Below are 15,767 nucleotides of genomic sequence, written 5' to 3' on the forward strand. Positions count from 1 at the left end.
TGATTCTAAGGAAGTGTTATATATATGTACGTATGCATGGATATATATATATATATATGTATATATAATTTTAATTATTAAATTATAATTAAGATTATCAAGTGTACTTTTAAAGAATCTTTTTTAAAGAAACAAGCAATACAAATCTGTTTTTAATATATCAATAAATATTTTTAATTAATTCAATATTATCTAAAAACTTTCATAGAAGTTGTCAATTGCATCAACGCTTTTTGCATTTCTCTTCTTTCATTATCATTTCTAAAAGTATCCCACATTTTTTCCAACTTCTTCTGCTGGTACGTCTAAAAAAGATACAACAATAACATTTGAATTTGTTTTATACACGTTTTATACACATCAAACTTCTTAATAAATGTAAACTTACTCTTATAAAAATAAAACAATGTTTTATAGTTGCACCGACATAAAGAATATTTACTGTTACAGCTCGACCATCGATATCACTTAGCAATGGAATGCAATTTAATATAAATTTATGAGGTCCATGCCTACTTTTGATAAGTGCTATTTTTGTTTGTGCATTACAATATTTTGCTGCAATAAAAAAGATTGATTTTGTATATAAATCATTACATACATATGTAACATTAATTATTATATGGATTACCTTGAAATCCAACTTTTATTGCAGCCGATCCAAAATCTCCATATAATTGTTGAACTTTTGCTTGAATAGCGTTTTGTAATGCAGCAGTTCTCAATGTTAAAACTTTGTTATTTTCAATTTTAGGTACTATTTCAATCGTAATATACCTGAAATGTAAAAGATATTGTTACTATGTAATAAATCGAATTTATTTTAAGAACAAAGTCTTATTTATATACCTAACCTATTAAGTACATTTATTTACCTGTTTTTAAAACGCACCATTATAAATGTTATATATTTATATCTTTAAATATAATATATGTCACACATATAATATAGTTTATTAAGTATAATGATCACTTTTATTTATGTTGTTATGTTTATTTCTAAACATAAGAAACTTCAACCGTTGTTTTAAATTGTTTAATGGTTAGGTCAATAACAGGCGCACATGCTTATTGCACACGTGGCTGCTTAGAGAATGTGCGATAGTAAACTCATTTTAGTTGAAAGCATTGTATTGAAATAATTATTTTTACATCTATAATACGTTTATGTAAAATTTTTATTGTAAGTAATATTTGGTCTGAAAATTTTTCTTTATATATTATTAATAAAATTAAATTATTAAGTACAGAAAATAACGAAGGAAATAAGCCATGATAAAGATGTGATTGAGAGTCAAGGTAACATGTAGAGAATATCAATTTTTTATGCAGTGATGCATAACTGTTCACTACGTAAACGCCACTCATATCTTATCTTGAAAGTGAGTTAAATACACGTAACATATCTTAAGTCAAACATAAGTCACACTAAATTTTACTTTGATAAGATGTGAATAAATAATGATGTTTGCATGTTTACTCCAGTGTATAATATAGGTTGTATGATTTTTAATAGTGTTAATTATTTATTAAAGTTTTGTTGAATTTAAAAAAAATATTCTAATTATAACAGTTGATATTTTTGTAATGATACATTACATTATGATTTAGTTTTTAATTGTATAACTTTCTAGTTTATATTTTACTGAGGTCAGCATTATCTCAGGGTCATATGGCATTAAAATCTAAATATGTGATTAGAGCATACTTCTTTCAACTGATAAGTATAAGTCAATTCATAATGATTCTTCTCTGTACAGAACATTCAGTTGGCTTTTACTAATGAACAATACAATATTCTTAAGTACAGACATTTGAGGAATAAAATCATGAACTATTTTGTGGGCGTTGATGTAGGAACTGGAAGTGCAAGAGCTGCATTAGTTTCTTTAAATGGAAAAGTTATAAAACTTGCAATATGCCCTCTTGAGATTTTTCATCCAGCTCAAAATTTTTATGAACAATCTTCTGATAATATTTGGACTGCTGTCTGTAAAGCAGTAAAGGTAAATAATTGCTATTAATAATTTTAAATCCTTATATTTTTAAGTAGTACTTTATGTTTTTTTTTTTATAGACAGTTATAGAAGGTACTTCCATTAACAATATTAAAGGTATTGGATTTGATGCTACTTGTTCTTTAGTAGCCATAGACAAAAATGGATTACCGGTTAGCGTTAGTCCATCAGGTAAAAAAATAATTAGACCATTAGATAAAGTTATGTACACATTTATAAATGACATTTTTTATTCATAAATAATATTTATAGGAAAAGATAAACAAAATGTTATAATGTGGATGGATCATAGAGCTCAAAAAGAAGCAGATTTTATTAATAATCTTGGGCATGATATACTTTCTTACGTAGGTGGGAAAGTTTCTTTAGAAATGCAAACTCCTAAAATGTTATGGCTTAAAAACAATTTACCTTCATCTTGGAATCGCGCTGCGTTACTTTTTGATCTTCCAGATTTTCTTACTTGGAAAGCAACTGATTCTGAATCGAGGTAATGATATTATTTTTTCTTAATCAATGTGTTATAAAGATTCTTACGTGTGTATGCATGTTTTTTTTTTTTCATATTTATAGATCCTTATGTTCTTTGGTTTGTAAGTGGAATTATTATGCTGAACCAAATGGAAATGGTTGGAAGGAAGATTTTTTTAATCAAATTGGTTTACAAGATCTCAAAAAAAATAATTGGACTAAAATAGGTATTATTGATTGTCTATAATCTCTCATATAATATTATATTAAATTCTCATACTGTTATATGATAAGTGAAAATATCATTTTTCTAAAGGTAATAAAGTACAAGAACCTGGAGAACCAGTTGGTCAAGGATTATCCGCACAAGCAGCATCAGAATTAGGACTTTTAAAGGGAACAGCGGTAGGTACTTCCCTTATCGACGCACATGCTGGTGGACTTGGTATGATAGGTTGCACAGTTCCTGGTATATCTAATAAATTAACTAGCAGATTGGGTATGTAAAATATTAAGTTAAAAAATTCAACATGTATTTATATATCTTATTTTAAAGATAAACAAGATTTTTTTATAAAATTGCAGCACTTATATGTGGTACATCAACATGTCACATGGCTGTAAATGAAAATAAAATATTTATTAATGGTATTTGGGGACCTTATTATAGTGCTATGATTCCTGGCTTATGGCTTCATGAAGGTGGTCAAAGCGCAACTGGAAAATTACTTGACCATGTGATTGATACACATCCTGCTACTCCTAAAATCCTTAAGTCTTTAGATAAAAATACGTAATTTCCGAAGAATTAATGACTAACGTGACTAATGTACATATACGTATTATATGCAGATATAATAATAACATTATTTATTTCAGACACATTCAACAATATTTATCCGCATTATTGCAAACTATGGCAAATAAAAAAAATGTAAAAAATGTATCCTGTTTAACAAAATACGTTCATGTTTGGCCAGATTTCCACGGTAATCGTTCTCCACTTGCTGATCCAACGCTTAAGGGAATGGTAGATAATTTAAGAATAATTTCTATTTCTATTATAATATAATAATTCATATAATTTTTTAAATCAGGTTTCAGGTCTGTCCTTATCAGTGGATGAAGAGAACTTAGCAATATTATATCTAGCTACAATACAAGCATTAACGGTACAGAATAAAATTTAATTTTACAAATATATTTAATCCAATAATTGTAATTTATATTATTTTTTTATTTCAGTATGGTACGAAATATATTTTGGAAACTTTGCTAGTGGCTGGTTATGAAATCGAAAGTATATTAATTTGCGGTGGTCTCAGTCAGAATCCATTGTTTGTTCAAATTCAAGCTGATGTGTTGGCTTTACCTGTACTTTGTCCTGTAGAAAAGGAATCAGTTTTGATAGGTGCAGCTATTCTCGGATCGTATGCCGCAGGGGAATTTGTTTCTATGAATGCTGCTATAAAGTCAATGGGAGGTGAAGCCAAAGTTATTCAACCTCAAACAGAATGTTACAAGTGAGTTTTTATAACTCATCACTTATGTTGGTCTTGGATGTATCTTTTAGTTGCAAAACTTTTCTCTCGTTGTAGATATCATTTACGAAAATACGAAGTTTTTAAAAGGATGGTTCAAGATCAGAGAGATTATGATAAATTTATGAATGAAGAGATAAGTACCTGATTTATATATTATCTATTAATAATATTTCATACATAGCACTATTGCTATTTAAAATAAATATGTAAGTAATATATATCGCATAAAAAAAAATACACATATATATATATATATATATGTATTATGTGCAGATTTTTATAGATATTTTGTACTTACATATAAAAAGAAATATATAGAATATAATATAGTTATATTTATTTTTATCACAAATTACAGTTTATAATATAAAGAATATGTGCTTATCATGTGCTTAACAGTTTTTAATACATTTCTATATACTTATTCATTTATATAGTAGAAAATATAATCATAATAGTATTGCTACAGATTTCATCTTTGAAAAAATATCAAAAGTTCCTTAATAAGAACATTTTATTTATAAAATATCGAGTAGTAAGAATAGGCGTCTCTAATATCATTATACAAGTCTAAAAAGTAACATACTTTGGTAGAATTCAGTGAATCTTCATGCTTTACGTTTTCACAAATGAAATGATTATTACTTGTTTAATACAAATTGAAAAGGATTTTTTTTGTAAAGATTTAAATCTTTACTAAAACAAAAATTGAAATAAATATAGAATATGAAAAATCAATAGGAATATAAGGAAGCAATTATTTTTTTTTTTTTTTTTTTTCTATCACAATAATAGTTCTTCATATAAATTACTTCATTCATAACTTAATCCAAGAACCTATGATTTTTCTGGTTATTATCCTGCTTGTACAATTATATTTGTTATAATACTGGTAAAACGCTTTGGATATGATGCTACTTATGTTCATAAAAAGTATTACGTCAGATTCAAGTTTAATTACAAGAAATATTGTCGATAATATTTTTGTCATTGATACTGACTGCACTCTCTTTTATATTTTGTCTGGAATATCAAAATATTTCATATCTTCATTAAAGTGATACTTCGTACGCTTCAATTGAAAATCTTTTAAAATACTTTTCCTTTTACCGATGCACACGAGCATTAATAAAAAAAAAAAAAATGTATATATGAATTAAAAAAAGCAATAATGTATTTCGTATCAGTGTATTAAAGTATTTGGAAATATTCCATTACTGTCAACATCATCAGTCTTCTGATGGAGTCTGTACAAAATCACCGACTGTATCTATGATAATATGTTAAATCAAAATGATAAATATCATTGGAACATTACACACTTAAAAATATAATCTATGACTTAATCGAAATAAAGATAATTTTTTAATCTTGTATAATGATATATAGCTATAAGATGTCAACAATTTTAAAGATACATTTTAATGTACAAGATTCCAAAAAATAAATTGGAAGACATGTAGCACATGTGTTTACCATGAATGACAGTAATTTGCACTATCCATAAGACAACATTTTATATAAAATATATCATTAATTTGCGAATAACTATCTCCATAGTGTTAAAGTGCTGGTAGAATATTTTATAAACTTTTCTTTTTTTTTTCTTTTTTTTACAATTCTAAAAATATTTCTGTTAATATTGTAAAAATTTGTCAAAAATACGATCTCTCACTATCCTATTCAGAAAATACTTTGTGCTATTTCATTACAATCTATACAGACAGTTATACAACCTACAGCTTTATATTACAATCTATGCAGACCATAATACTTAAGAAACTATTACCATATATTCTAAAACTGTTAGCTTTCGATTATGTATCCAAAAAATTTGTTTTCTGTATAACAGTAATATCCAAATTAATAATAGTAAGGGAAATAACAATGATAATGTAAAAGACGAAATTCGATAGAATTGATAAATGGTTCAAATTCAAGTAAATCGAAAACATTCAGCTATATGATTTAACATATATTGAAATGCTGTTGAAGGTGAAGAGCCAAATCTTTGTCTCCATAGATACCTTGATATTATATGCTGGCCTAACGAATGAGTAGTCTCTTGAATTTCTTCGCATATTTCTACTCCCGTTTGCCAAATAGTTTCTTAAAGAAATAGATGATGTAATAAATACATTTGCAATAAAATATATTTAAAAAATATAAGAAAAGAATTTACCCAAATTCTCAAGAAGTTTACACTTCCCTGGGGGATCGAATTTTTGTAATTGCTCCACACTAATAACTTTATATTGCTTTAATTCTGATAATGATTCATAGCTACAGCAACGAGCTTTATTATTAGCTATAATATAACTTCCAGGTACTGTGTGCCGTGTTATTTCTTTCAAGGCCTCTTCGACCATACTACATTTACTAACATCTTTTTTTACATTATCCATTTTGATCGGCTGAAAATGTAATATTAATGTAAAAAATATAAAAATATATTTTGCTTCAGCTAATAGCTTTTTTACCTCTGGGATTGCTTCTATCATATGTAGCCACATACGCGGTGGCAAAGTATTTGCTTCAGCCATACACACTATAGTATGAGAATTATTGTTACGTTTTTTATTAGTACATGTATCGATATAATTCCTAGTCATACAACCCCCTGGAAATTCATCGACGATCACTATTGCACTCTTATCTCCTAAGATCCAATCTTCCGGATGACTCATCACGTACGTTTCTGAAACTTCGTCGCATCTTTCATATACTTTCTTAACTATATGAGTTTTAATATCTGAAAATATATTATAACAATTCTTGATATATTTTTTATACTATACTTATACGGCATTAACAATTGAAAAAATTATTAGAAATACTAACCAAGATATGAGGCAGCATCCTCATAAGAAATCTTTTGACACCATCCTAATATCAATTGAAGGCACAATTTTAGATCACATTTTATTCCTAAAAAGAAGGACTTCTCTCTGATGGATTGTTTTTTAGTACAATCAGGACAAGTCCAATTATATTTATCCACTATCCTGGCAGGATTCCAAACCAAACTTCTTCCTTTACAATCCAAATGAGGACAATTTGAAACAGTACGAATTAAACTCATTTCTTTCAACCAACCGCATAACTCTCCTTCGTGACCTTGTTGCAACATTGGACGTACAACAACATCGAAATATCCTCCATGATCCCCAAAATGGTCCGAACAGTCTCTGTTACACGCATGTATATATAAAAAACTTAGTAAGATTGAACAAAGATACGTACAAATACAGACACAAATTTTTAATATATTTCAAATTTCACAAACATTGAAATAAACAATTTTTTATTTAAAATATTTAATCCATTATTACTATTATTATTATTATTAAATATATTATTTACAAAGAAATAAAACAATTTTATAAACCTGATATTACATCAGTTTTATATATATTTATAATTCTTAGATACAAATTTTTCTATACCATTGTATTTGTATTATAAGCTATGCGAAGATAGAGGGAATATAGGGGTGAAAAAATCAATACAGTGTCATTCATAATCATGGTCCAAGAATTTCATTCATAATACTATTGTTCCTCTATACGCTAATCGACTCGCTAATTTATCATATTGCGTAAACGTGATCGTGAACAAGAAAGAAAGAGAGAGAGCTCATTAAAATACAGAGTTTATGTAAACAGATGCAGTTTGTCACGCTTCACATGCAACAAGTATTCGATCAATCCTAAGCTTCTAATCTGTATATAGTTACCTTGTCGTTTTCACTTTCGCATTTTTCATCTTTTACATTCGCTCTTATATTATGTACTTGTAGCTATGCAAAAACACACCACAGAATTTAATTTAACATAATATACAAACAAAATGAAACGTAAGAAGAAAAAAAAGGAAAAACAGAAAAAAAATAATCAAAGCCACTACTGTCTGCTCCGGACAGAGGGGATTTCTATCAGCTCCAACTATAGCGTTAGTTAACTACCCTCCGATCTGTGCGCCGTCTGGTGTTATTTTTATCAATTATACTCGATTGTTTTCTATTTCTAATTTTTTAATTAATATTTTTATGATATGACATTTCTAGTTCTGTTAACGATGCTCCGATATATAATTTTCTATTAAAAGGACATATTAAATTCTATTCCGGTAAACATTTCTTTATTACTGAATAATAGTAAAGTTCTTCGTTGATGACTAATGGTAAAGTAAGGTATCTGTTTTACCATCAGCTAAATTAAATATTTGTTTCTTATCACCAGTAGGTGGCGAAAAAATCAGTTTAGAGCACCATCTAGACAGTTCGCTTCGGCCCCTCGAAGTTAGTTGGTCGTTGCAAAGTTAACCACGGTTCCCCTTTAGTTAGTTTTACCCCTGTCACAGTTAGCTACGACCCTACGATGTTAGACCCCTTGATGCATTTCCTTTCGAAAGAATTACGAGTAACTCTTTTATCCTTCTTATTTTGAAATTGTGAAGATCTTATAGATATCGCGTGCGCGTCCTTTTTTTGAAACGAATACTACCATTATTTCTTTCGATCGAAGAGCTTAATTTAAAAAAAAAAAAAAAGCATCAAGATAGATTTACTTTAGTAATTATTATACGTGTACAATAATTATGTAATTATATGAAACCCAAAATACAAAGAATCCTTTCGAAACGCTTTGCATTTTTTATTATAGATCGTATTGCGAACATTGAAAACTGTTTAAAGTAATTAAAGCGCATTGAATGATCGAATACTTTGCATTTCTTTCTTTTTGATTTTTTTTATTTTTTATTAATTTTTTTTCCATTTTTTTTTTATTACGAACATGTTTTACAAAGCAAAATCGTGTGATGGTGGTAGTGGTGAATGTTGGGTGGAGGCTGAAGAACTACAAGAGTTAGTGTCGCTGGGTACAATTTAACAAGGATTTTCGGAGGAGTGCAGATATAAGGACATCGGCACGTTGATATAAAAAGTACTCTTTAAAAGATAGCGTGAGGATTTAGGCCGGCACATTCATTCAACCATTTTCTTATTTCTTCTTTTTTTCTCTTCTTTTCTTCTTCTTCTTCTTCTTCTTTCTTTTTTTTTTTTTTTGCATTTTTCTTTTCTATTGTTGTTTCACAACATACACACAGAATATACTGCCACTTTCATATGTATGCATTTAACAGAACCCCTTTCAGAAGAAGCTTTAGGTTTTGTATTTCTTTTTCTTGCAAGTTTGCTTTAACATGCCCGATATTTTGTATTTCTCGATGTATACTTATAAAAAAAATACCACGATAAACGACGTGACAAATTCTGTACAATTTCTTTTCGCATCTCGACAAGTTTTTTTTCGTCTTCTTTTTTTTTTTTGTTCTTTTTTTCCTCCCTTTTTTTTCGTTTTTTCTTTTTTTTTTTTTTTTTTGATTGGTACATATTTTTTTTTTTTTCCTTTGCTAAAAATACAAATTAAATACGTCTTATATTTTCCATTATAACATTGCTACCTTCAGGTCCACGATTTTCTTGACGATTAGAAGAATTTGGCCGGTGTCGCGTTTTTATCCCGCGTAAATGCATATATCTAACGGTGTCATGATTTCTAAGAACGCATGCACGTTGATCAGCATCGATAAACATTAATCTTTTACTACACAACTTTTGTCGATCCTATGAAGAGAGAATGTGCATAGGTACGAATTTCATATAATCTTTTTTTCTCTGTTGTATGTTACGAGCGAAGAAAATACTTTGTTGTTTTTTTTTTCTTTCTCTTTTTTTTTTTGTGTCTTTTTTTTTTCTTTTTTATTGTTTTTCTCAACGACGTATGTATATACGATGAATATCTCGCAAAATAATTCTGATAGTTACATCTGTAGAGAATATTTGTATCATATTATTGTTCGACGAAACGAGATAACCATTACTGGAAGCTACGTACAAAACAAAGTGAAAAAAAAAGAAAAAGAAATAAGAAAGAAAAGAAAAAAAAAAGAAGAAGAGATTATAAATTATATTGAGAACGTATTATATTTTATTCTCATTAACAAACAATTCGCGATGCGATTAGCGTTAAAAGAAAACGAAAATTACGTTAGAAATGTCACTGTGTCATTATTATTCTTTTTTTCTTTTTTTTTTTTTTTTTTTTACACGTCCAGCCATGATGTTATTACGATAATAAAGAAAATTTATCGTCTCTCACACGATCAATTACCGTACATATACGTATACATATATATGTACATATATATATATATACACACATATGTATATCTTTTTCTTTTTACTTTTGAGCAGAACGAAAATGCTGCTTTCGTAAAATCACTCATGATATTACAGAATCTTATTTAATATTTACAATTGAGATCGACGTTAAAAGTAATGAGCAATTGTCTTGTTCCATAATTTTTTTTTTAACGTATTATTATAGTGCGTGCATAGGAAGGCGCAGTCCAGTGGTATTACAATAAAAGATTCAGTCGCACCACACCCTGCAAGAGCCGATGAAAGAAAACAAAATTAACATAAACGTGAACATGTTATATACGCTATAATATTCCTAGCAACAGTAGTAGCTACTGGTAGACAAATAGACAGTTTGGCAGGCATGGTGAACATAAAATCAAACATGTACACGCAACACATAACCAGACCTTTTTCTTCTCTCCATATATCTCTATCTCTATCTATCTCCCTTTCTCTCTCTCTCTCTCTCTCTCTCTCTCTCTCTCTCTCTCTCTCTCTCTCTCTCTCTCTCTCTTTTCATGCAATTTCTTTCTCACTCATCCCTTCATTACTTTTACTTAATTACTTATATTCTATCATCCACGAGAGGTGTCCTATAATGTTGTAATATAGGCTTTTTTCTTTTTTAGTTAATATACTATTAAACGTAAGCTACACTAAGAGACTACCATTTTTTTCGCGTCGTCTATGCACAACGCAATAATTCTTCTTAATTAATAGTTAGGAATATCGGCAGTGAAATTCCAATGATAGACGCGGCAGGCAGGCGGTCAGTCCAGCGACGTGTGTGTTGTTGTTGTTGTTGTTGTTATGTGTTATCTTTATCTATTATTACTTTACTTTTCCTCCCCTTTTTCTTTTCCTTTTGTTCTTGCTTATTTTTTCTCTTTTGTCGTTTCTTCTTTTTTAATCATATCCGTTGCAGCACTTAAAAGCATTGACTTCGAGTGCGGATAACGGATTTCTAAAAGCTGATATTCTCCTCGGGGTGCCCCACACACACACACGCGTTTATTTCTTAACATATTATATCTATACGGACACGACGCTTGCTTGCTTGCTTGTTTGCTTGCTTGTTGTCGGTTGTCGTCGTCGTTGTCGTTGGATCGAACGACAGAATAATGTGAGTGAAAATATGAGGGAGGGGAGGGGCACCCCAGAAGTCGAACAGAGCTATCCGGTCCCTTTATTATTATAATTATTATAATTATTATTACTGTTGTTGTTGTTTCCACCATGGCACCATCGTCGTCATCATATTCACCATAATCGCGCGATGTCATATCGTCGTTTTATTTAATAATCTATATATATATATATATTTATATATATATATATGTATGTATGTATGTATGTATGTATGTATATCGCGCGAGCGCGTAGAATGAGCGTGCGCGCGCGTCCTTTTGAAAAATAAAATTTCTTTACACAATTAATATATATCGGAGATCGATCCGCATACGCAGTGCGGATCATTCACCGATGTCATCGCTCGTCGTTCGAGTCGATCGGAAAAAACAAAAATCGGTTGCGTCCTTGTCGTTCTCGTCCTCGTCCTCGTCCTCGTCCTTGTCCTCGTCCTCGTCCTCGTCGTATTCGAAGCCGTCGAATTGTCCGAAACATAAACGTTACTAAGATTAGAAATCACAAATGAAATCACAGACTTTCGTTGGTGGTTCGACAGAGTGAAGAGGGGTTGTTGGGTTCGCTTGAACTTGGGAAAATGGCGAGGGATGGAGGAATAATGAGGGTAAAAGGGAGTAAGGAGAGGAAGGGAAAAGGGGATGGATGGTTGAAGATGAGCCGCACTTTACGATATTAGAACGAAGACGTTTTCCTCTTTGTCGTCATCGTCGTAATCGTCGTCTTCGTCGTCGTTATAATCGTCATCTTCGTCGTCGTAGTAGGAGGCATCATCAACATCATCATCATCATCATCATCATCATCATCATCAATGAACGAAGTTCGACGCGAACGATTCAAGATCAGGGGGAATATTAATCGAAATTTCCCCTAAGAAGGTTTCATTCCCATCCATTCTCCTTGATCATGTGGGCGAGCTCGATTATGAACTTGCCCTCCTTGTACTTTTGACTTGACTCAAAGGCATGCTCCTACAAACGAGAAGTATTATTATTATTATTATTATTATATATTAGATTTATGTATTTATGTACGTATGTATATATGTATAATATTTCTTAAGTACTATATGCTATTACTATATGGTACTACTATTTTTCTATCCAAGAGAGATCTCGCTGGGAGAGCTATTTTTTTCTTTTCTTTTCTTTTTATTCGTTGCTTTTCGTTTCTTTTTAACTCACGTATTTCCAGCCGAGAGTAGTCTTGCAGCACTCGCAGTAAATATCGGCGACCGCGTGAAGGCCGGTTAAGAGTACGCGTTCCTCGGCAGGACCACAACCCACGTTTACCCTATATATATGTATAGAAAAATTAATTTTTATACATTGTCGTTTATTATGCGATGACAGTAAAAGAACGAAAGAGAGAGAGAGAGAGAGAGAGAGAGAGAGAGAGAGAGAGAGAGTTCGAAATATCGACTCGAGCGTTCTCATTAAATGAAAAGTTTAGAAGAATAAAAAAAAAGAAAAAAGAGAACGGGGAATTCGTCCGATGGAATATCGATCCTCTTTTTTCTTTTTTATTTCTTCTTCTTTTTCTTTTCGACTAACTATTTCCGAATTCAAGTTTTAAAAAGAATGTGAATATTCGTAAAAATGGAGGATTGGAAATATTACTTTTATGATATAGATGATCAATTTCATCAAACAAGATATGATGCCCCAAATGAAAGAGAAAAATACTTGGTATATGGAACACTATAATTTTATTCATGTTGTATACTTACACAGAATTGAAGAGATAGGCACGGCCTTGACTGCCTTGGAAGGACTGCAACAAAGTAAAAAACGATCTTTGAGTTATTTTGAAATTAATTGAGGGATGCAGTACAAGAGAGAGATAGAGAGAGAGAGAGATAGATAGATAGATAGATAGATAGATAGATAAATAGATAAAGAGAGATAGAGATAGAGATAGAGATAGAGAGAGAGAGAGAGAGAAAGAGCTATGCCAAAACATTTAATTAAGAAATATTAAAAAGTTTTTATGAAAAGTAGAGTTTCTATAGAAATTGCATAATTATTATTATTATTATTTTTTTTTTTTAATTTAAACTTAATAGTAAGATAAACTTTTTAATACGATTAATGTATCTCTCCCTCTCCCTCTTTCTCTCTCTCTCTCTCTCTCTCTCTCTCTTTAGGGAAATATTTTTCATTATTTATTTTATTTTCTGCATACTTCATGAAGTTCGGATTAATAAGGAACGACTTTAGATAAAAAAAAAAAAAGAAAGAAGAAAAATAAAAAAAAAAAAAGAAAGAAACTGCTCTTATATCACAAAATATTTTATTTAACGTAGACAAAAATTATGTGACGAATGAATAAATAACTAGACGTCAAAATAATAAGTGCCAGGTGGTATCGATAAAAGAAGATCCCATCTTTAAAGGTCCCTCTCTTGCACTGTTCTCTAACTTTTAATTCTACATCGAAACTCTTTAAGTTCTTTTATTTTATTTTATTTTATTTTACTTTACTTTACTTTTTTTTTTTAATTCTCTTTTCTTTGGGTTGGAAAAAATCGATCGAATATTATTTATTAATTACCGAGGTAAAGAAAATCCGTTACCTGATAGAGAGAGCTCACCTTAGAGATGAGTTCGTCGTGATTGGCGAGGTGAGCACGGCAGTGAATGCACGAGTAAGTGCGATGACAGGAGGGCAGATACGCTTGGAAAGTTTTGACCATGATGCCGTGTCCAAGCGAATAAAAAAATTCTTTGTTTCTGTCACCCCCTGTATTTTACGACACACCTCCTCCCTCTTGTTCTTTTTCTTCTTCTTCTTTTTGTCCCTCCTCTTCTTTTTCTTCAATTTTCTTTTCTGTTTCTTTCTTTCTTTTTTTTTTTTCCTCTTATGTTCTCACCCTGCTGATCTCTCTCTCCGTCTCTTTTCTCTTACTGATTCTCTTCTTGATTTCTCTCGTTATCTCTCTCACTTCTTTTCACTTCTCTCTCTTTCTTTCAATCTCCCACAACTTCTTTCGAACGTGGCCTTTAAGATCTCTCGTTACTCCTCAACGATTATATCGGTTCCGATCTCTTGCAAATATGCGGGGTGGTGGTGCAATAGTGGCCCCGTTCACCGCCGCTTCGTACTCCGATCAGCTGTTGAGCTGGTTCAGACAGCGCCGGTTCGGGGACACCTGAGGATCGGCAAAAAGAAAGAAAAAAGAATGATGAATAAAAATAGTTGATAAATGCGATATATATATACACATATGTATGTATGTATGTATGTATGTATGTATGTATGTATGTATGTATGTATGTATGTATGTATGTATGTATGTATGTATGTATGTATGTATCTCCCTCCCTCCCCCTCTCTCACTCCCTCTCTCTCTCGCTCTCTCCCTCTCTCTCTCTCCCTCTGTCTGTCTGTCTTTCTCTGTCTCTCTCTCTACTGTGTGTGTGTGTATGTGATGCATCGAATATGATTATATTATACTACTATTTATACTATTATACAGTATAATATTAAATTATATATATATATATATATGTAGGAATGTATATGTATATGTATATGTATGTAATGCAATGCATATAATTTATATTATACTATTATTTATACTATTACATATTATATTATATTAAATAATTAACCATCTATGTCGGATATAACCTTTCATGAAAAAATAGCAATTTTTACTTTTTTTCGTCGTTACGCGAGACAAAGAAGAAGCAATAGTTAATACATAAATAATTTTTTTATGTCATAACGAATATATTTATCCCGCAAGAAAAAAAGAACAGAATAATTACCATTTAAATAGATATTAAATATCACGAAATAAAATAATTTCGTATGATGAAATATATTCGTATATCGAAGATATAGGTTAAAAAAGACATCAACGAGAATTTTCTTCGAAAGTCTTGAAATATTTACGCGCACACAGACACACACGTATATATATATATATATATAATGTATATAAATAATATATATATATGGGTGGATATATATATATATATAAACATAATTTTTTCATGTAATTCAAAAAGAGAGGAAAAGAAGGATCAAGCATGTGAGAACGTCCGTCGAGGCGGTTGATGGTGTCGTACACGATATACCATAAACACATCAAGGGAAATGTATCCCATATATACATATATCGTAGCTCTTGTAGCGTGTCGGACGGCTTCCTCTGGGACAAAGAACGGCAAGATCTTTTTATTTATGATGCGCGTCGACAAGAGGTTTCCTTCTTCAGGAACGCAGGAAGTTCTTTCGAAATATATATATATATATATATGTGCACATATATACTTGTATATATCGGTTTGTTAGGTTAGAAAGAGAAACAAAGAAACTGACGTGCTTTTACATTGTCGTTTTAACGACTATATATATATATATATATATATATA

General features: G+C 30.4%; 4 protein-coding genes and 1 long non-coding RNA gene across 11 annotated transcripts in view; 1 reads left to right on the forward strand and 4 right to left on the reverse strand.

Annotated features, from left to right (window-relative positions):
• Positions 1–107: 107 nt before the first annotated feature.
• Positions 108–1,014, reverse strand: LOC122636580 (ribonuclease P/MRP protein subunit POP5). The gene is made up of 4 exons (XM_043827951.1): positions 876–1,014; positions 632–777; positions 389–558; positions 108–305 (listed from the first exon to the last, which is right to left on the reverse strand). The coding sequence occupies exons 1-4, from the start codon at positions 893–895 to the stop codon at positions 189–191; spliced, it is 453 nt and encodes a 150-aa protein (XP_043683886.1). The 5' UTR covers positions 896–1,014; the 3' UTR covers positions 108–188.
• Positions 1,015–1,049: 35 nt separating this feature from the next.
• On the forward strand, positions 1,050–4,262 carry LOC122636564 (FGGY carbohydrate kinase domain-containing protein). 5 transcript variants are annotated; one of them, XM_043827922.1, is made up of 12 exons: positions 1,050–1,183; positions 1,246–1,382; positions 1,761–2,006; positions 2,078–2,189; positions 2,271–2,508; positions 2,592–2,716; positions 2,806–2,988; positions 3,075–3,282; positions 3,369–3,519; positions 3,587–3,661; positions 3,735–4,012; positions 4,088–4,262. In XM_043827922.1, the coding sequence occupies exons 2-12, from the start codon at positions 1,335–1,337 to the stop codon at positions 4,176–4,178; spliced, it is 1,755 nt and encodes a 584-aa protein (XP_043683857.1). In that variant the 5' UTR covers positions 1,050–1,183; positions 1,246–1,334; the 3' UTR covers positions 4,179–4,262. The 5 variants fall into 5 exon arrangements, with proteins under 5 accessions (XP_043683857.1, XP_043683858.1, XP_043683860.1 ...); XM_043827923.1 differs by having other exon boundaries at positions 1,167–1,183; positions 1,251–1,382; XM_043827925.1 differs by lacking the exon at positions 1,050–1,183 and having other exon boundaries at positions 1,260–1,497; positions 4,088–4,261.
• Positions 4,263–4,353: 91 nt separating this feature from the next.
• On the reverse strand, positions 4,354–7,988 carry LOC122636569. 2 transcript variants are annotated; one of them, XM_043827936.1, is made up of 5 exons: positions 7,770–7,988; positions 6,875–7,221; positions 6,514–6,737; positions 6,216–6,447; positions 4,354–6,142 (listed from the first exon to the last, which is right to left on the reverse strand). In XM_043827936.1, the coding sequence occupies exons 1-5, from the start codon at positions 7,796–7,798 to the stop codon at positions 5,970–5,972; spliced, it is 1,005 nt and encodes a 334-aa protein (XP_043683871.1). In that variant the 5' UTR covers positions 7,799–7,988; the 3' UTR covers positions 4,354–5,969. The 2 variants fall into 2 exon arrangements, with proteins under 2 accessions (XP_043683871.1, XP_043683870.1); XM_043827935.1 differs by having other exon boundaries at positions 6,514–6,785; positions 7,770–7,985.
• A 780-nt stretch (positions 7,989–8,768) lies between these two features.
• Positions 8,769–14,223, reverse strand: LOC122636582 (protein yippee-like 1). Of its 2 annotated transcripts, none has more exons than XM_043827954.1 (4): positions 13,979–14,223; positions 13,115–13,158; positions 12,570–12,678; positions 8,769–12,356 (listed from the first exon to the last, which is right to left on the reverse strand). In XM_043827954.1, the coding sequence occupies exons 1-4, from the start codon at positions 14,078–14,080 to the stop codon at positions 12,267–12,269; spliced, it is 345 nt and encodes a 114-aa protein (XP_043683889.1). In that variant the 5' UTR covers positions 14,081–14,223; the 3' UTR covers positions 8,769–12,266. The 2 variants fall into 2 exon arrangements, with proteins under 2 accessions (XP_043683889.1, XP_043683888.1); XM_043827953.1 differs by having other exon boundaries at positions 13,961–14,223.
• A 74-nt stretch (positions 14,224–14,297) lies between these two features.
• The window catches only part of LOC122636585, a 19,562-nt gene continuing 18,092 nt past the window's right edge, over positions 14,298–15,767 (reverse strand). Inside the window, exon 2 of the long non-coding RNA XR_006328984.1 lies at positions 14,298–14,536. This is a non-coding gene — a long non-coding RNA (uncharacterized LOC122636585). The remainder of the gene's footprint in view (positions 14,537–15,767) is intronic.

This window comes from Vespula pensylvanica, chromosome 22 (assembly GCF_014466175.1).
Source record: "Vespula pensylvanica isolate Volc-1 chromosome 22, ASM1446617v1, whole genome shotgun sequence".
Lineage (NCBI taxonomy): Eukaryota > Metazoa > Arthropoda > Insecta > Hymenoptera > Vespidae > Vespula > Vespula pensylvanica.